General features: G+C 40.7%; 1 protein-coding gene across 1 annotated transcript; it reads left to right on the forward strand.

Moving 5' to 3' along the window:
* The first annotated feature begins 382 nt into the window (after positions 1–382).
* Positions 383–21,524, forward strand: LOC119916611 (Na(+)/H(+) exchange regulatory cofactor NHE-RF1-like). Its single transcript, XM_038736668.1, has 6 exons — positions 383–1,090; positions 13,926–14,096; positions 16,141–16,294; positions 16,478–16,521; positions 19,568–19,687; positions 20,608–21,524. The coding sequence occupies exons 1-6, from the start codon at positions 620–622 to the stop codon at positions 20,761–20,763; spliced, it is 1,116 nt and encodes a 371-aa protein (XP_038592596.1). The 5' UTR covers positions 383–619; the 3' UTR covers positions 20,764–21,524.
* The last annotated feature ends 738 nt before the right edge of the window (positions 21,525–22,262 follow it).

A 22,262-nucleotide genomic window follows, 5' to 3' on the forward strand; every position in this document is an offset into this window, starting at 1 on the left:
ACTGTAAAGTTAAAACCATATTATCATCTGTTTGTTGCTGTTTACATTCACCCCAGATGCAAATTCAAAAATGCATGCAAATGAATGTTCTTGGTGTATACATGTATATATGTAGATAAATAATTGTATATATTTATTTTAAATGTTACCATATTTTAATATACATTTAATTATATGTTGTGTGTGTAGCATGAAGGAACTACACATTTCGTTTCGTTATGCAGCCTTGTGCTGTATAATGACAAATAAACAACCATGTACATTTATTTTGAAAATCTGATGTTAATGTGACTGCTTTGGTTGCTTGACAGTAGTACCTCCGCTCAGGACGGGACGTTGTCGGATTGGACGTGAAGTAGAACATTGCAACACAGCAGTTCGTAGGGGAGGATCAGCCTGCGGGGAGGATCTCTGAACCGGGCGGTAGGAGTGAAAACGCAGCGTTAGCAGTGGAAAGTTCACTGCGACTGACTTCAGCGGAAGTGGACCTAGAGCAAAGTTTGTGTGCGCAACAGGTGTCAGTTTCTTTGTATGGTTGTTGTGTCACTCCTTGTTTAAAGGCTTTAAAGTGGTTTGGAGAGTGGGGAGAAAGGTTTTCGTCGGTTAGCAGAGTAACAACATGTCAGATCTCCGACCCAGACTGTGTGTGCTGGAGAAAGGTCCCAGCGGCTACGGGTTCCACCTGCACGGAGAGAAGGGCAAGACCGGGCAGTTTATCAGGCTCGTGGAGCCCGACACTCCCGCCTCCGCAGCCGGACTTCTCGCCGGTGACCGCCTGGCATACGTGAACGGGGAGAGCGTGGAGGGGGAGAGCCACCAGCAGGTGGTCGCGAGGATACGGGTCACCACCGGGCCCCTAGAGCTCATCGTGGTGGACTCCGATACGGCCGAGCTTCTTCAGCAGCTCGACCTGCAGTGCCGGAAAGAATTCGTCACGGAGGGGATTCCCGTGCCCGGCGGGGACAGCGACTCAGACCGCGGGGACACGCGAAGCAACGGCACCCCGAGGGAGTCCACCCCGGCTCCGCGTGAGAACGGGGATGCTTCCTCGGAGAGTTCGGAGAGGCTGAGTGTGAACTCCAGCACCAAGGTACAGCAGCGCTAAAGCACAGCAACCCACTCTGTTGCAGTTCCTGCCCACTCCGCTCAGTGTTTCCAAGACTTTTAATTCAGTTACATTGTTGAGGAAACAGAATTTAGAAGTACGTTTGCCTCATAATGATAACAACTGACTTTCTTTAGGCTTTGAAAAATCCCTTCTAGGCCGTTAGAACTGTCAGAACTGCCAAAAGGTCCGCTGTTTACTTCTTGTCCCGTGACTGTCTCGATCATGTGATTTTGTATCACCATATAGCTACAGTATCATTTTATAGTTACATATCTGGAAAATCAATTGAGAAACTTGACATAAAAGTTTATTCTTGGCCTTGGGAACACTATGTGTTACAAAACACCCTTTACTCAAGGTCAACTTATCATTTTTTTTTATCCAGGAGCAGATTCTTAATTGAGAAACAGTTTATTGACAACAAGATTTAGCCTGATAAAAAAAGCTTGTCACATTACTACAAAATCATATTAAAAAAAACAATATTATTATAAGGCTTTATTGATCATTAGTTTGCTGCTTTATTTACATAGCTACCATGATATAAACCAGTGGTTCTCAAAGTGGGGTCCGGGGACCCCCAGGGGTCCTTGAGGGGGTTCCAGTAAAAAGGGGAATCATTTATTTTTAATATAATTCCATCTATAAGTAACATAGTGACTGAACGCATGACTGCACTTTATTCCCTATTACTGCATTATCATTAGGAGTCAGACTAACTTATTCATCCAGTCAAAACAGCAGTGCCCCTGGCTTATATCTTCCCATCTGATCTGAGGCCAGCTCTGCCTCTGAGATTATGTGGAAGTAGATCCCCTATTAAGTCGCCACTTCCAGTGCCAGCGAAAGGCTGTAAGCTGAGGCAGAGACGTGACACAGCACAGTGAAATGTGCCAGGCCCCTCATCATTCCTGTTGAACAGAGTCTTTGTCACATAAATGTTTGTCAGTATCACTGCTTCTCGTCTTGAATTCCCTGTCAGGCTTGGCTTGTCGGACCAGACGTTTTGTCACAATGATGCCTGTCATCTTTCTTTCACGCTGTCATTATCTGACTGTGAGAGATAGGCCTATGAATTGACAGAATGGGACAAAGATAGTGCTTTTATTGCACACACCCAGAGTGGCACGACTTTAGTGTTGGATGAGGCTGCGTCACAATTTCTGAACGAGTTTTGTTGACGGCACTCACAAAAAGAGCTAGATTAACAACAATACTAATGGTTTGTATTGTATAGACATTATGCTGTCTGGATCTCTGGGACCTTCCACCACATCAAAAAGTACTTTGATGTACATTTCTTCCCTTGGATTACCATAATCCTGCATCTTTCAAAGACCTGGCTTTGGTTGTCTATGAAACAAGTGTGTAAGGTTATTCTTTGAAAAGTTTGCAAACATGGCAAGTTTTTGTAGGCTGTGTAACTGTTTTTAGCCGGTGCAAAGTCTGGGGCCTGATTTAAATGTTGTGTAACAGCAATGCAAAATAGGCCTCATTGTGTGGAGCAATGAGAATGGGAAATGGTTTTTATTTAGGACTTACAAGTACAATGGTTATTTTTAGACTCGCCCCCCTTAGTAAGAAAGAAAACCTTTATTCATAACAGGTTACAAAGTGCTTTACAGAATATTTAAAGAATTTCCCCTCAGGGATCAATAAAGTATTTCTGATTGTCATTATATCTATATCAAGCATAAAACTCATAAAGCTCATACACGAGAAAAACATTTAAAACGACATGCACAAACGCAACGCGACCACAGAAAGCAAACAGCATGTGCACCTGTGGTTACCCATAATACCCCGTCCACAAACATGTTTACATGTTACTTTTCACGCCTGTATTTTAAAAAATGGATCAGGTCAGCAGATCTGCTTGTGAGCCCTCCTACCTGACCGGTGTGCCATGAAAACAGTTTGCCATTGTCTTTCAGTCACACCTTACACCCCCCTGTTCCCTCCTTTAAAACAGCTTGCTCCATGTGCCGGTTTAAGAATAAGTAGACCTCTACAGAACAGAATTAGGTAAACACACCATATTTATTAAATAGAACATTTTCTATAGAATCTTAAAGATAAGTGAATATGATGATAAATAAGAAACTGTAGAAAATAATACAATATAACACTGAGCTTTTGCTCCGCTGCCTGGTAATTATTCCAGTCAATCAGTTAGTTGATTAATCTAGTGATTGTTTCAGCACTAGTTAGCGTTTTGGTAAACCAACACATAGAAGTGGTACAAAGTCACTGTTTTGCAAGTCTTGGCTGTGAAGTCGAAGGTCAAGACAAAGGCCTAAACTTTGCAGTAGAATCCTCAAAAAGTCATTATGAATTAGGAACAGTGGCTATGTCAGGTTCTACTGCTCCGCCACCTATCAACAGCAAAGTTTACATCCAAAGATAGTGCAAGCTTTAAATGAATTTCCAGAAAATCCACCCACTGCTGTTATGGATAGACTAGTTGTAGTCGGACAAATGGAGATGGCTCTAATTCTTTGATTGAGAGGGCGCAAAGAAGGTGAAAAGATTAAAAGTTCTTCAGTCTAACCTGAAATGGATGTGGAAAACATGATGGAAATATATGATTTATTGTTTGTTCTTTTCATTTGAAGAGTCTCTTTATTGGTCCACAGAGATGTTTTTATCTGCTGCATGTTTTTGTCCCTTGTTGCAACAGATTGGAAGCCTCGGTGGATGTTTAAATCCAATGCGTTATGTATGTCATAAGTTATTCTGCAATGACTGCAATGTTTCATCTTTCTTTTTTTTCATTCCTGCGTTTCGATTCAGGTTTTTTAATTTGCAAATTGAAAACGCACATTAAAACAGGTGGATAGATATGCTTCTAATAACAGATGGCTAACGTTGGCATCCGAGATTTGACTACCAAAGATTGTGTTACTACTTAACCCTATCTCCTATGTGACGTTAGGCTGAGAGCTAGCTAACGCTAGTCTCAAACTTGTGGCTTCAAATGTCGAACAAAGTTGTTGCTTCTCCATCTGTGATTTTTGAGCCGTACGTTCTGCATGTTGCCATCCATTTTTCATTAGTCTTTAAATCCGAATGTGAAAATCCAAGCTATCATCTGTTGTCTGTTTGCTAATGTGCACTTCCAAACACACCTTTCACTCGTGCTTGCGCTATATAATTGACTACTGTCGGATTTATACAAATTATATCTGTTGTGTTAAAGTCGAAAGTGATTTTAAGTGATTTTGTCACGTCTTAAGTCCACGGATTCATGACTCGAGTCTACGTCCATGCCTATACCTACATGGATTTCCTACACATGAGCACATTTTGCCCCTGTTCTGCTGTTATAAATGGGTTGTTTAGGTCTCTGTCTCATTCTGCGTAGGTGGTCATGCCCCGTCACTAATACTCTGACCTCCAGTAAGTGAAAAGCCCAGGCTGGCTGGCTGGCTGGCTGGGATGCTAACCTGCAAATCTCCAGCTACATTCCTCTCTGATGGGAAACTTGGCAGAGCCTGACTGATGGTCTGATACTGGCCTCTGATACCAGCCTCCCCATGGGATACATTTGAGTGGGCTGGCCAGTGATGACGTGAAACTAGCCCTGCTGAGCACATTCACGGTTTCGCTTCAAACAATAGTTCTTTTCACGTGAATGTCTTTGGTTAGACTTGGTATTGCAGTCCAGGGCTCACTCACTAAACCTTTTTCACACTCGATTAAGCAAAATCCTCATGGTGATAGTCTTTACAAAGACCTGAATATCTAATTCTTCAGATATTGCTTTTTCCTGGAAGATAAAAAGCATGAACTGAGTGAGCATGCCATCATATTATGGTAACATCCCGGCCTCCAGCGACTCAGTCCTCCACCACGCCGAGGGCCGTCAATCGGTCACCATAGAGATCCCCAGCAGCAGAAAGAGGCTTTGTCCGCAGTGTTTGCATGCAGAGAAAGGCTTCTGGGCCAGGGAGGAAAGGAGAGAGGACTCTCACGCCTCAACAAGGAGGCCATGCTGACCCTGAAATACCTACACCCTCACTTAACACACTGTCAATACGGCTGGAGTGAGTGAGAATATGTGTGTGTGGGTGTGGGCAAGAGGGGGTTGGTCACAGGATTAAAGAGCAATTTGTTCTGTACTAGTAGATGTGAAAATGTCAAACAAATGATGCAATAACAGGATCCTAAATAAATGGGTGTTGCATAATGAGGCTCTCGAATTTAATTAATGGACATTGTGTAGTTAGCTGCCCCCTATGAATACGATTTGCATCAGTGTATTACTCAAAATATCTAAAAGTGTTCTACAGGTTTGACCAATGTTGGATTTTTAACACTAATACACATATTGATTCATGGCTGGACAATATGACCTAAAATCACAGTTGTACGTTGTACCTCGATTACTGTTATTTTGCTTTTATTGGGTTTTTTTTGCCCTCATAGTTGAATCATGTAATGATTTTAACTCGCACACAAGTGTATTGGTGAGCGAATGAGTGCGTGTGACACTGAAAGAGAGCATGTATGTTGTCTGGCAGTAAACATACAGTGTGGGTCACAGTGTGTCCGTTAATAAAAGTCGGTCTGTCAGGAAAATTACGTCTGTTAGAGGTTCTGAATTTTTGTTTTGATTAGGGTTGGGCGATCTCCTCTGTTTTCATATTGTCTGATCATGGCTACTTGAGATCACCGATCTGATCGCCAGGGGACAGGGTTACGTTGCAGCAAGTCAGTGAAATGCCACCATGGAAGAAACAGGCTTATTAGCTTTATGAGAAATAGTATATAGTATGTGGCAGTCAGCGTTGATATTGTGGCGTTGCGTGTCGCCAAAAATAAATCAATGGCTGGGAAACACTGCGGTGTGGTGCAGTTTCTAGAGACTGTTTTTATGTTATCTTAGTTCTGATAGTGAGTTTGTTAAAAGCAACTTAAGGTCAGCGCTTGAAACCAATCGCTGATCATCCCTTCAATTGTTGATGGACGATTCAATCGCCAGTCAGAACAAGCCTGGTATTGATTGCTTTTCAGTTAATCGTCCGGCCCTGTATTGACTTTGTTTTTGATAAGATCACCATGAGTTTGTTTAATTGTGACCAATATACAGTATGTTGTGAGTGGGACATTTTACAGATGGAAAATAAACATGTGAATGTTCAATAGTGGACAGACTCTGATGGGAACTGTCTGCAGCATTTTTGTACTGCAATTTACTTTCCAGCCAGTATATTTGCCCATTACTGACATATCTACAGTAGCTAATATTGGCCCAGTCAATTTATCGGTCAGCTCTAGTCAATAGGCAGATGATTAATTGCCTATTTTGATCATTGATTAACTGTTTAAGTCATTCTTAAGGAAACAAGGCAAACATATGGTTCCAGCGCCTCAGATGTGAGGAATATTTCCTGCTTTTCACTGTTTATTGTTGTTAAATATTCTAGTAAATTGAATATCTTTTATGTTTTGGACTATTTGTTGGACAAACGTTAAAGAAAAGAAAATGCATCAGTGCGGGCTCCAGGACATTTTTATGTGTATCTTTCAGTATTTTCTGACATTTTATAGATGAGGAGATCAGTCGATTAAACAAACAAAAAAAAATTGACAAATACAATCTCACCACAAGCTCCACTCAGTTGCTCGCTTGGAGCTTTCAATCGTATCACGTGACCTTCCTCTGCATGTGGAGTTGCCCAGCACTGGAAGGATGGTCTTGTCCATGGCTTAAAGTAAAAATAAATAATTGATTAGATCAATTGATATTTAAAACAATATTTTAGATGCACCTTATTTCATGCCTAAATGAGTTATTTGATGCGGATCTGCATATGAAAGCAAAAAAGTTCTATTTTTATCCAGCATTTGATATTACATTTGCTAGAACTTTAGCGGCCTTGAGGTCAGAGAACCTCCTTACGGACCAGCAGATGGTGCAGCCATGTGAAATCCATAATATGGAGTAAAATTAGCTCACTGCATGAGATGCCCTTGCTATTGTGGGAACTGCACCTAGTAAATTACAATTTCTACTGACTGAGCATTGTTCAGTCCCCTCACCAGTGATCACATAATTATCATTATTACCATGTCCAGTATGTGCTCAAAGTCTGTTAGATATGCTTATATGATGCAGGAAGAAAGGCTCATTATTTGTATCTGAGGTCATCATCTAATGGAGATGCTGTTTAAATTACCTGACACATTTTCCACTGATGACCGGACACCTGATTCCACAGTTATTTCCCCAGTCAGTACCAGGCTTGATAAACTGTGCCTATTTGGAGTTACATTATAGCCCATACTTGCAGAGTCTCAAGTCAATTAATTTCATCAGAACACTAATTATCTGAAAAGTGAAAAATGTATATTTTACTGAGACCAAATCTTTATGGTTTTGCCTCCTGCTTTCCATCAGATATCTTTTTTTGGTGTATGGGCTGCCATCCAAAACAAACTCCATAAAAGTGCTGCTGGCGTCATCTGATTTAGATCCTCACTGTTTTCCTAGTGACATAGTCTAAGTAAATACACACAGATACAAAAAAGGCCTGTCGGTTGTCCAAGCTTCCCTTACAGTCCTTTATTCTTAGCAAATAGAGAAAATGTAGCCATCCCTTCCTGTTTCAGCATTTTCCATTTGAGGTTAACCGATGACATGCTTCTTACACTGAGATGACAGGAGACTTTGAACCATCACTGCTACGATCACGTCTTCCCTTCGACTCGGACTGGACCGTGAAGTTAAGCTTTCCAATGAAAGCCTGTAGATCCATCCAGATTTAATCTGTGTCTTTGGTGTGACAGGGATTATAATTACATTTGGTGAAAGCAATTAGGAAAGGGTCTTTGAAGTCTCTGCATGTCTCTGAATGCATTGATACTAATGTTACACACAGCATAGGGCTTTAGACTTGGCCTGCTTTCAACTCTAATCAGTCAGCAGTTGCTAAATTGAGAGTTCAGCATGAGCAAAACGATTGAGATGATGATATTCATAGAGACTGGGGGGGAAATGAAAATACAGTATGTTATGTAAATGTGACAGCTTTCTTTTGTCACCATCCCCTTGTGAAGCTAAATGAAAAAAACCATCCATTTACAGCTGCTTATCCATTTCTGGGCAGCAGGAGGCTAAGTGTGGTAGCCCAGATGTCCTTCGACCAAGCCAAGCACCTTTTGAATCTCTGAGGTCTTCACCCTGTCTCTAAGTGTGAGTCCAGAAGGAAACGTATTTTGGCTACTTGTTAGGGGCAAGCTAACAGTATTGTTGTCAGACATATATTTCAGTGGAATAACCGGGTTTAAATTTGTCCTGTACTTTAGTCCACAATTAGCAGGAAACTTTTACATTTACATGAGCCCAGATACCATGCAAAGGAAACTCAATTCAGCCTCTAGCTAACGGCAAGCTAACAGCAATTTCAGCCCAACATAAGTAAGCATGTTCTTTGCTAAATAAGCCAACATTAACGCTACACCAACAATCACCTTGACTGCTTTCAATATGAAGACACATGCTATACTAATGTCCTTCTGAATGTCTCATGGAAAGCTAACGGTAATGTCAGCAGCGGACATTATAGTGAAATAACGGGGTGTTACCTCGACACTAGGAAGATGCTAACTTAACTAGCTAACATTAGGACCACAGTATATTAAATTAAGACTTTGGATTTAAAGTGTACAACCAAAACAAGTTTTTGTGTGACTTAGAAAGCTGGGTGGGTCGCTATTTCTCTGCTCAATTTGACACCAAATATTCTCTCATGAGTTTCTTTTAGAAGATCATTTCTGTGGGTTAAGTGCTAATTCTTATCCTGTTACAATCACTTCCTTGTTGCAAGACGCATTGAAAAAAGGGCTGATGAGAGGTACATGACTTTCAAACTCATTTTTCAGTTGCAGATTTTATGGGCAGACTTCTGTAACCACACACACACACACACACACACACACAGCAGGTTCCTCTGTCAGCTTACGAGTTGTTAGCTGTTGAGGTGGAGCAAATGAGGAAACCACTTCCTGTCCTTCTAGAGAGTTGCTGTAGTGATGAAGCTACATTGTTTGTTTTTGTCTAAGCCAGTTAGTGATAACCATATTGCTACATGTAGTGGCAGCTCTGTGTAGTTTGTGTTGAGCATGTGATCTTTTAACTTCCTCAAGCAATAAACACAGAGCTACATGTTACCTCGTTCATCAGGCAAGCACACAGTCTGTCAGTAAATGGACAGATTGCACGTCACACACCACAACACGACTGGCTTCTTTGGTCAGCATGATTTATTTACTGTAACAACTACTATCTGCAACACGCAGGTGAAGGCTATACATGCAATACTGTCGTACAGTGTACTGTACATACTAAAAGCAAGTTAAGGGAAGATACACTGATGAAATTAGTTCAAGAGGTTACAACATAATGATTAAGCAGAAAAATGTACCAGCAGTCTTTGTTTAGGCATTATAGAAAAAATGAATCAGAATGAAGGCTAAAAGTAATTCCGTTACCGCAACGAGTGATAGATTATAGTACTTGGTCATTCAACAGATATGTCACCTTTTTCTTTCAGTTGATTTTGCATTTATTTAATGACATTATCATTTTTGTGTACTAGCTTCTTCAGAGCTTTCAACAACATCTCCTGGTCAGCAAATGGAATTGGCTGGACTATGAGATGGGGTTGAAAGCTCCCAAAAAGCTGGTGGACCTTGAGTTGAGGCAATTTTGTCCCATAAATAATAATAATATTGGCAATAAATAAACAGGAAAGCAGTCAGGAGTAAATTCAGTGAGCAACTGCAATGTTTAAGCTATGGCCAGCGTTTTTGTGAAAAAAATGATTTAATGTTCTCACAGAATGTGAAGGATTATTACTTCTTTTTTTAGTCAAATTAATAAACAAAATAAAATGTCATGAAAGGAAATATTCTTACTATCTTCCTGTTTTCCTTATAAAACCATCTTGGTTACATTAACAGTTATGTTTAGGCAAGCAGGCGCTTTTCTTTTTGTCAGAAGAAAGTGAAAAAGGATTAGATGTCGCTGTCGTTAGAGTTAGGATGTAAATAAAACAAGTTTCAAGCACTTATAGTTGCTAGGTTAGCTATTGCTTGGTAGACCGCAAAGATAGGTAGGCTAAGATGCTACACAGTGCTGAGTACTATTTTCCTGACATTGGCCGGGAGCTCGTTGTCCCTCACCTCAGGACCGCATCCCCTGTCGTCAAACTGTCCTTCAGCCTCGGAGGCTGTGTTTGGTCCTGGTCTGGCCATGTTCACTGTGAGGCTGCTATGCTAAGCCCGGTTCCGTTGCCCGCTCACCCGGCTCAGGTTCTTCAGTTAGCAGCAGTTAGCAGTTACTCTGGTCTTGCTGCCCCTTAAGTTTCAAATCACACACCATTTAGTGTTTCTCCCTCAGGTCAAGGTCCTCCCAACAAGTCAACCCATTATTATGAGATACTAGGTTGAAGCACAGGATGTGATGTTTAACTACAGCGAGCTGTAAAACCATTAACCTTTTGATATTCCACAAGCTTAGGGAATGTTTACAGTGGCTGCCTGTTGCCTTTTGTACCACCACACGAAACCTAGGCTAATGCTGCACTCGCAATGTGGCTGTTTGTGGCAGATCGCAACCACATGTTATTTCTGTGTCGGTACAAAGTGTCATCCACTGAGCACTGAGAATTAGCATTTTCTCATTCCTTTGTGCTAAATCCCCGCCAGGCTGCAGGTGCTACTCTGTAGTTGTCCTTTAACCTCCCTCCCAATTGCTCTGCAGATTTACAGATAAATATTTGACTTAAAATAAACAATTAAATATGCTAATGTTAATTATATACATAGTTTTCATTTTCTTCAAAATGAGTTTGACAAACAAACATAATAAAAAAGGTTGCAAGCTGCATTTTCATGACATCACGGAACTGCTGCTCTGGTAGGACTGGGCAATAAAACAATAATGATAATTATCGTGACATAAGTTTCCTCAATAACAACATAAAAAATGTTCAATAGGTGTTTGATTTAATTCATTTGAATCACGAATGAATTAGCACTTAATTTTTCTGTATTTATTTTGTTGAAGAAAATGGACTGAGGAATTTTACTTACTGTAATTTTAATCTTGCATATTTGTTGAAAAAAGATTTGTCATGTTCTCACCATAAAGAATAGTTTAACCACATTTAACCATCTGGTTTCTTCAACTTTCACTCTGTGTGTGCGCGCTGTGTCTCACTGCCACAAGATCTTCTTCATATTGCATAAAGATTGACTGTTACTGGCAGAGAGACATGGTAGCAATCTGTCTCCTGTGCACACAGGCAGATTCTCTCCTCCCCTGTGGTGCAGTAAATGGATTATATGGAGCATGTTCACCTTACAGGTGCCATGCTGTATCTGTGATGGTATGCCTTAAACAAAGTGTTTGTCAGATCCTCTAATGTCTGAACTCCCCTCCATTCTGGAATGGGGGGAAGGACTGGCTCACTTGCTACTAGAGCTTGATATCTCCGTACTTGTTTAGCAGTGACTACAAACACTTGTGAACCCAGCCAGTGCTGCTCTCTTTTTTTTTGGAGATTCGTCATTCTCTGGGTCAGGAAGGCTTAATTTTTAAAATAAAAAATAATGTTCTTTGATGATTTGTCTTCATATTTGAGTGTACAATTAGCTAGCTACTAGTTTAACTAGACTATTTCATAAACAGCTTGTAGGTTATGCTATAACAACCGGAGAAGGGACTTCTGGTTGGACACAATGGACTGAGTTTATCCTTAAAGCTGCATTAATTGATATTTTTGGCCACTTTGTGGCAGCGGATGACATAAACACAGCAATAACATACTTTCATTTTATAAAGTTGTTCTTGCTAACAGTTGCATATTTATGGTTATGGTTAATATATGACTGCACTTCTTCCCAGGCTTCGGGCCATTTTAGGGTGAAACTATGTTATCTGACAGCAGGTGGTCAGGGAACAGAAGTCTTCTCGTATTAAATTCCACAGATTACATGAAAGACTGCAACATGAGTGGCTGCAGCCTTTTTTGCAAGATGGAAACTGATGCGTGTATTATATTTATAGGTATGCATAAGGTAAATCCCCAGTCCCAGAAGGAGTTATATAACTCTTCTTGTAAGATGAAAAAATTGTAGTGTACAGAATTCCTGTGGTGTACTTTGCACCTGACCTGTTATATCATGCTTATCGTCTTCATTAACAGCCTCTGGTTATGTGGGCTTTGTCATAAACGTGTGATTCCATCCAAAGGTTCAACCTGACTATCACCTCACCTTAAGTCCTCCAAAGATCACACTTACTCACTCAGAATGTTTCAGCAATCATCAACCAGCCTAATTTCATATAAACCCCTGGATCAATGCATAATCCTCCGTGCGTCTTCAGTGAATGCTGAGGTTGTAATGCTAGATCTGAAATGGTCACCCGGCACGGAATCACTTACATATGCAGCCGCTGCTGATAGCTGAGGATGTTGCATAGGCAGGTGCAGTTTTATCAGGTGATGGAAGTGCAACTGGCGGGCGGGGAACATGTTTTATCAGCGCCTCATGCATGTATTAGCTGTAAAAGAGTTCAGAGGCTGTGTTATCTCGCAGCCAAATTTCGCCAGGAAAAAAAAAAAATTTGATGAAGCATAAGAAAGTTTGAATTTAAAAAATAAATAAAATTACAAGAGAGTAAATTAAAATCTTTACTTTTAACATCAACATGAGTTATTTTCTGACCTACCATAAATGGAGAAATGAGCTTCGTTACGCCCACAAACGGGACCATATATCAAATGTTCACAGTTAGAGATTAAGGACAAAATTGTGAAACTGCCTAATTATCTAGATTGTTCACGTTCAAAGGACAGCAACAACATTATTGAAATTGCTGTACTGTAAAGTGACAACACCTTTTATGGAGCTGCCCCCTTTTGTAATAGTAACCCATTGAACAATCATTTCCAGGAGTCCTGTAATAAAGACGTAGCTTGAGGGGTCGTGCATAAGTGCTCTAACCGCACGTGTGATTACAATGTTAACATGGCTGAATAAATATACAGGTCCTTCAGCCACACATGGGATTAGACACTTAACTAGGGGAAGGCCACAGCAGGATTAGCCTGCGCAAGAGAGCAGAGACCGGCTTCATTCGCTTAGGCAAGGACGAGTGCTGTAGTATACCATATAACCACTTTGACTGTGTGTGAACATCTGTCAAAGGTCGATGTAGATCATGTAAATAAAAAAGAAGAAATATCTGCCTCTGCATGTCGGTGACCTCATATTTATGTTCTGCTTTTTTAAGTCTGGCTCAATATTGTGTTATTTGTACAAATAAGCGCCATGCGCACAGGTTGCAGATAGGGAAGTTACATGACGTACATACCTTTTGTGATGTAGAACAAACAGATAATGATCGTATTGATTTGGAATCTCAGATTGACGTAAGACGCATATGGAATTGGACTGCATTGGAGAAATCTAAGATTAATTGCACTGAATTGTATTTAAATTGCACTGGCTGGAATTAGCTGTTAAGTAGCACCCTTCTTTAAATCAAAAATGGTGATGAGCTCTCTTCCCTGCTGTTTGTTGCTTTGGGATTCACTTAACCATGTCAAACTATTCAGCCACCAGTATCTGAGATTCACGATGTTGGTTATCAGCTGTTAAATTTACAGCTGTTATAGCTGTGTTCAAAGCAATGTGCAAGACTGGTTTATAGTTTCTATAAAACGTGTCTTCTATTAATAATCAAACTAATCTCATTGATTATTTTTCCACATTAACAAGATTTTCTCCTGTCTTCGCGCAGGAGGAGAGAGGTGGGCTGCGGCCTCGTCTCTGCCACCTGAAGAAGGGAGCCAGCGGCTACGGCTTCAACCTGCACAGTGAGAAGACCAGACCAGGCCAGTTCATCAGAGCTGTGGATGAAGACTCTCCAGCACAGAGAGCGGGCCTCAGGCCACAGGACAAGATCATCCAGGTACACAACGCGCGCTCACTCGTGCTCTAAATCACACGCTGTTCCTGACGGGTGAGAGTTTTGCCCGATGCTGCGAGTTTTATTTTGTTTGTATCTGTAACAGTTGTAATCCTATTACATTATCAGTGGGCAGACGGGAAACTGAAATCCCAAGAGGTATTAGGTTATTATTAGATGGAGAGTGGACGCAGCAGGAATGTGCGCATGTTTTTGTGTGTGCGTGCAGGTGTGTTTGTCTACATGCTCCTGTGTGTGTGACTGTTTTTGTTTGAAGCAAAAGTGTGTGTGTGTGTGTGTGTGTGTGTGTGTGAGAGAGAGAGACAACCAGACCTTCTGGCCATGTTGAACATGGCAGGGTCAGAGTTAATCCACTTACTGTGTCTGTGGGCTGAATTACAGTCTGCGGGTTCGGGGTAACACCAAAACTGTACAGACTGTATTAACAGGGAGATAGAAGCTTTAAACAGGTCATTGTTGAGGTGTAACAGGTGGATGTCGGGAAACCGAATGCTTGGAATTGAGTTTTCGCTCGGGGTCCGGAGTGTTCTGTACCACCTGTTCAATAGTCACAGCTAGTGTGGGAGCCGGTGAGGCTGAGAGATTCCTGACGTATTCCCACGTCGGATCTTCCTCCCACAGGAATTCCTCAGCGACTTATCTCCCTGGATGCTTGATTAGTTCCAACTCTGGGAGTATGCTTGTATACCACGCCCTGTAATAACAGTGTTAGCCAACATTTTCCATCATTGTGTGAATGATCAGTGTTACCACACAGTTTATATCCCGTGCTCTTGTTATTGGACACAAACTATAATTATCTTAACTTTCCAAATCAAAGTGATTGGAGTGTTTCCGCCTGTGCAAGCCGACTCTCTGTCTTTTATTCATTAACAGCTGTAGTGTAGGATCAGTAGATCAGGTGAAATGCAATGACTGATAAGGTGCCTTTGATGGTATCTTAGAAAAAGAATGCATTACACCACAGTTTAATGTGATCACATGTTCTGACCTATCTATGGAGAGCCAAAGGTTTCATTATTAAATAAATAAATAGGACATTACGAAATAGATTTCACCAGTCCCCACTCCTGCACCTTTCAGCCAATCACGTTTTGTTAAGTAATCAGAAAACTTGAAAATGTGTTTTATTTTCAGGTTCTGAAATTTAAATGATTTGACTTTATTATGGGAATTTGTTCACGATGTTCACCTGAGATAGTGATGTCCTCCGTCAGTGTATCTAAAAATATCTGCAGCATGTCTGAACACACAGAGAAGGAGTGCCACGAGGAAGGTAGCATGTTGCCTTTCTTTAGCAAGCTGAACAATGAGAGAGTTCAGTTTTGTGTCTGTAGGCACAGCGAGTCATAATTACTTTGGCGTTGTTTTTAGCTTACAGGAACTGACAGGCTAAATTTGATAGCAATAGTTGAGCTTGCCAAGACAGTTTGGGGGAAGGCAACAAGTGCTTTTTCATTTTGACTTGTCATAGCAGGTAAAACGCAGGTGTTACTGGATCACATTAAGTATGGCTCTAAACCATGAACAACCCTGAAACTGGAATGGAATTCAGCCATCGTTTGTTTTATTATTTACACCTGCGTGTCGTCTTCTCACTGTTGCATGTTAAAATGTCTTCTGTGACATAACAGTGTCAGTGAGAAGCCATTTAACTATACAGACCTTTTGAAATAAAGCTGTAAGTAAAATAACTCACTAACATTTCATAAACATAATTATGCATTGTCAGTGTATTGATTAATTTATATATTTCTTAGCTATGGTTGTCATTCATTTCATAGCCTCCTTACTGTAACCTCACCAGTTGTAAATCATCCCACAACCAGAGAACTGGTTTGATGAGCTGGTTTCTGATCCTGCATCTGCTCCACGGCCAGTGTACTGGAAAGCAGAATGATTTCTCGGCTCGGTTTGTTTATATGGATATTTTTTTAGCACTATGGTTAATGTGGTTGGGCCTGCTGCCTGCTGGTTAACCGTGGTTAAATGTCTGCTTCCTCTCCCCCCCCCCCTCCTCTCTCAGGTTAATAGTATGTCGGTGATGGGCATGCAGCACTCAGAGGTGGTGGCAGCCATCAAAGCAGGAGGAGACGAGACCACGCTGCTGGTGGTCGATGCCGAGACTGAAGAATTCTTCAAGAGATGCAACGTCCTGCCCACCGAGGAACACGTCACCGGTACGACACACAAATGCCTACACACACCATCTGGATTTGGCTTTGCAAAAGTTGTTACCATCGTGTCTGTTTACCAGTGTTAAAAGATCAAGAAGAAAATGCTCAGAAATGTAGTTCAAACTGACCGTATAATGAATAGAAATACAGATGAAGTGAGGCCTTTATGTCTTCTTTCCCTGGTAGGAAATCTTCCCGAGCCAGCTTCAGAGAGAGCATCAGAGGAGGAGGTGAGGACCCCACACACACACACACACACACACACCCAGCACGCTGTCAGTCAGCACTTATCAGCGACTGTGGCTAAGGAGTTAGGGCGGGTCCTCCCCCAGTCTGCATGTCACACTGACCTTGGGCAAGGAACCCCAGATATTAAGCAAAATACCACATATAAAATAATCAGATTTATGTTCAGTGCAATGAACTTCGCTGTTTTGCATTACAGAGGGCAGATCCTTTAACTTATTAGAAAAGGTAAACAGACTGGGGTGGATATGAAAAGCTGAAATTCTGAGATGACTCAGACCTGCCACCCGTGGGAAATGATTTAACTTAAAAAAAATTCCTGATGTTATGTCATTTGCAAGCTAGCTTGCTGGTTCACCAGGCATATAAGTTGGTAAATCAACGTTACGTTATATTGTCCGTGTGTCGCAGATTGTTAAATGTGACTTTTCAGAGTATTCAGAATCTGAATTATTATTGCAGCCAAACCCGAAACGGTAATGAGGAGCAGATCATAGCAGGGTGGGAAAACTGTGTAGTCTATAACCAGTGGTGGAAGAAATACTGAGATCTTTTACTTCAGTAAAAGTTGCAATACAACAATGGCAAGAAACTCATTATTGCGTTTCATACTCCAAGTCTAAGTCCTGCATTCAAAATCTTACTTAAGCAAAAGTATTGACATGTTATGTTTTTCACTATTGGAATAGTAATACTGGTTTATTGACACGTACAAAAGCAGCATTTTAAAGTTGTCAACGTGAAGCTAATCTAAACAATTTAGCTTTATCTTTTTGTAGTTTAATCTATACCAATGCTATTTTAAAGTTATTTTCTAAAGATGATCAAATGATTTAAAGATAAAATATTGATCTGTAACCAGTTACTATAGCCGGGAAATAAGTGTAATGGAGTAAAAAGTACAATATTTCCCTCTAAAATGTTGTACAAAGTAGCATAAAATGGACGTACAGTACTTGAGTAAATGTACCTAGTTTCTTTTGATATTCTGAATAACGTAATGGTATGGCGGTGAGTGGGGAAATGCACATGAACTAAGCATTGCACTATTCTCAAATAATTTCCCCGAGGTCGGCAGGTCTGAGGCATCGTGAGCTAACTGTAAACTAGTGCAAAGACCTGAGAACTGGTGTGATGCGTTCAGTTCTCTTTGCTGTAAAACCAAACACTTCCCATAATCCAATTCAGTGTTGCATTTCATTAAACTCTCCCTGCCTGGTCAATACATATGTGTTTGATAACGCAGGCTTTCTGTTGTAAATGTGTAGTTTCCGAGCTCTTGAGAAAGCTTCCCCAGAGCCGCAGTATCGGTGGAATGCACCTTTAATTAGCCGCCAGCCTTAGATCCATGTGTTGGTGTGTTATTCCACAGGCAGAGCAGGGCGGGTTTATCAAAAGCAAACACTCTCCTGTAGGAAGGAACAGCAACACCCCCCCACCCTCCTCTCTCCACACACACACACACTGACAACATTGGAAAAGTGGATTGGCCCCTCTAATGACATTGTGGCTGACCCTTCACCATGGCAACAAGAGCTCACCAGTGTGTCTTTCCTTGTGTCCCGGAGGATCATGGGATTGAAGTGGCTTTAACTCTCAGGGCGAGTTGGGGATTATGCTAATGAGATGACTAACGAGCGCCGTTCACATACTCACACATCCAGGCAGATTAAACTCTACTGCAGCAAGAACAATCACTCATTCACCAGCAATTACATAACACAGCGTTGGTTAGAAACACCCGTCACTCACCCTCTGACCTGCGTGTGTGTGTGTTTATCAGCTGACCATATAAACAGATGCCCACAATTCAGAGAAACGCAGCTGATTGAAATGATTAGATTTGAGCTACTAGACTACATTAGACAACCTCAGCTGCCACTGTTCAGTTTGCACAAAGAATCTAGTATGCTCTAAAATAGCAACAGATCGCTGCTGTGGTGCAGCCATTTGCATAAAACACTCCCGCACAAATAGAGTCAATATCTTAAGTTCAGTGGGTTAAGTTGCATTAGCAGAAATAGAAAGTCTATTAAAAGAGGAGTGTCTGGTGGGTTGTGGTTTGGTGTAAAAAGCCTCTTCTAGCAGCTAGAGAACATCACCGCAGGCCGCTTGTGTTCTGCCACATATTGTAGCATTTGTCCAAAGCCACTTACAGAGGCCTGGGTTTATTTTTAGAAGAGCAGATGCTTACGAATTGGGTGCCAGTTTCATACATCCATGAAGTGATGTACTGCTGAGCAGGTCAGACGGAGCAGGTTCAGAATGTGGACTTGAGGGGGGGGCCTTGTGTTAATATTTCAACTAAGTTTCAATCCTGCACACAGATCAGTGCTGACACTGAGCCTGGGCTTTAATAAGTGAGGGATGTGAATATGATCCAAGCTGTGCAGCAGTGAGGCAGGCGGGCTGTCCAGCGAGGCTGCACGGCCCCCTGCTGGACAACTACTAAACAATCACCCCTGTTGCTGAAAATATATACACACATATGACACTGATCCACTAAATTTTCTGTTTCATTGCACCAAATCAAACACACAGTTGCGCTGTATTATAAACAGATCACACCAACAATAGAGTGCAGGGGCAGCAGAATCATACTGCAGAAGGAGAATTCATCATTCATTGAGTTGGTAGAACAATCTCCAAACAAAGTCCACTTACTGGCTTGTTCTGAAGCTTTGGACCATGAAGTAAGTGTACGTGAGTGGAGCTGTTTTATCAACGGCTGTTTCAAGAATGAGCTGTCAGAGTAAAAAATCCTTCCTTCGTTACCTACTATTACAGATTAAGTGATTATTTTCTCTCAGTGCCTCATGAAACCTCAAGGTCCACCACATCCAGTTATCAAAGTGTTAGATGACTGGTGGAGCCCTTTTCATTGTCAGGACATCCAAGAAGTCATTTAGTGTTAAAACAGTTGGCGTCATGCTGCTTCCGCTGTAACAATCTGTTAGAATGGACAATATGTTGACCAACTGACCCTTTAATGTCATTCATGAACAGTGTGGTGTTTTCATTGTTTGGCAGGTAGCAGCAGCGGCTGCAGCACCACCGATGAAGCCTAAAGTGTCTGTGAGCTCGTCATCCTCCAGTGCCTCCTCCAACGCCTCCCTGCCAGCTGCAACCGCCAGCTCCTCCCCTCCAGAGGTGCTTTGAGCAACCACATGTTCACCCCATGGAAACACTTCTGCACATTTTTTAATGATAAAACTCAGATACACTAAATACAGAACATATGTTAACAGTATGCATATAATTTCAAGTTGAAGCGTAACCCGTCCACCGTTAGGCCTCTTTATCATTTAATAAATTAAACACAAATAGACAAAAATGATAAAAGAGCAGAAATCAGTTGTAATATCTGAGATAAAGACATTTTTACAAGAAAATGAGAAATATTAAGACTGTCTCAGAAACGGAGCGACTTTTTTTCTCAAACGCTGGATTTCATCTGTATTTTACAATTGTTACTGCTAGTTTTCTTCCAATACTATAACCCTTTCATTGAAATAACATTTTTCGACAGTAATAATATTGCAGCCCTTTCCTAAAAAAAAGATTCTCTGAACAGCGGGCCTAATACTGATATATCACGATTTCTTGAAGCCCGATGTGATGTCATGTGACTACTTGTTTTCTCCAATCTACAGTCCAAGACCAAAGATGTCCTAACTATCTTCACGATCGGTGCCAGGAAATGGCATATTTTCTTGAAAGATTACCTGAACTATTAATTGATTATCAGAATAGTTTGTTAAATATTCTCCTTTTCATTGAAAAATAGATTGTTAGACTTTCAGCTCCAATTTCAATCAAGAGAGTGTAAAAATACACATGGAAATGATTCACATCCTGATCTTCACTCAAAATTAGATCATGCAAAGTGATGAACCTGAAGATTTTGTTGGCAGATGATTGTAGTGCAAATATACTGGATGTAGTGTATCAATGTCAGATTCCCACCAGAGAGAATCTGACATGTAATGCAAATATATAGAATGGTCCTGAATATTCTGCAAAGGCAAGATTAATGTACAGTCTGTGAACGCATGTGTATGTGTCTCCAGGTCGAAAGAGCCGCAGAGCCGGCCCCAGCTGCCGACAACCTGGGTCTGGGCATGTCACTGGCCCAGGCTAAAGAAAGAGCCCGTCAGAAACGAGCCGCCAAGAAAGCCCCGTCCATGGACTGGAGCAAGAGGAACGAACTGTTCAGCAACTTATAAACACCACCACCATTATCATCATCATCATCATCATCATATCACCATCATCATCATCATATCATGTCCATCTCACTCAAACTTGTCAGTACTGCCCTGTGTCTGGTCTCTGGATTTTGTTTTTACGTTGTCACGCTGTGTATGAAAGTCACAGTGTTCATTTAGAGCATTTTAAACTCCCATGTTGAACAGTATTATATGATGATTTTATTTGTTTTAATTTAGGGTTTTGCCGCTTTTCTTTGATGTCACACACAGGAATGAATGTTAATATATTCAGAAGAATGTTTAAAAGCAAATAGTAATGTACAGTTTCTCATATGAAAAGGTCCATGGAAGGACTAATCGGGGCCGATTTTGTGTCTGATTAATCTACAGTTTAAATGAATATCAGATCAGATTGACGTCTGCAATCAGTAACTACAATGAAAAGATATCCACTTTCTCTTGTCGGGATTTGAATTATATACCGAATAACTCTGCTGGGCCCTTTTCGCCAACATTCCATGACAATCTATTTGAACACCATCAGTATGTTCAAATCTTAAGATGGTTGAAGGGACTGTAGTGTTTAGAAAGATGGACGCTCTAGTAGCCTTAATGGAACCAATTCTTCATGTCTGTCCATCCAGTTTTCTTTCCCTTCAGGGTTTCTGTCATGATCTATAATTACAGATTATTTTTTCATGTAGCTCCTGATAGATTTGTACATACATGAATAAATGATTTAAGAGGAAATTTTATTTTGACTGGAGTGAAATGAAGCTCATCACGAAGTTGTGTTGTTTCTGCCGAACCACTTAGTATCGACCACAAGTGAGACTTTTCTCATGTGAAAATATGAAAGTATACAGATTTTGGCTCTGTGCTGTAGAATGTATCGGGCATTGACAAATATAACATTTGGATCAAATAGAATTGAGTCTGTTTTGTAATATAGTACATTCTTAACCTTGGAAACAGTAATTTGACAAAACAAAAATCTTAAAGCTAAACTAATCAATATTTTTTTATTAACAATGGATCGAACGACTGTGTAATTTGCATTCTAAAACTCAAAGTAAAAAATATTTAAATGATTGTTAAATTGACAATAAATAATTATATTTTATCTTATGTCTCTATTGAATTAACCCCTTAACACCTGAATGTTAAAAATTTAAAAATGATTTGAGTTTTCATTTGCTTTCAAGCTGATGCTAAATTAAGTGAAGATTGTTAATTTGTCTATAGAACATAGAAAATATATAAATACAGGTAGGCCTATGTGTAGGTATGATGCAAATTAGCGACAACAGGCATAAACAAGAAACCAGGGCTTGCAAAAGGTTCCTAGCTACATATGGAATACGCACCAACAGGCATTGGGGAAATCCATGTGCTATCTTCGTTTGCAGTCTGAAAGGAAGAGGTATGATGTGAATTTGCGACAATAGGCGTCAAGGGGTTAATAAATTCCATCTCATGACCCAGTCTTCCAAAAAGGGGCCAAAAACGTGCAA

The sequence above is a fragment of the Micropterus salmoides genome, unplaced genomic scaffold, assembly GCF_014851395.1.
Source record: "Micropterus salmoides isolate LMB-PRFRI ecotype aquatic unplaced genomic scaffold, ASM1485139v1 Ms_hic_scaffold_21, whole genome shotgun sequence".
NCBI classification, from domain to species: Eukaryota; Metazoa; Chordata; class Actinopteri; order Centrarchiformes; family Centrarchidae; genus Micropterus; species Micropterus salmoides.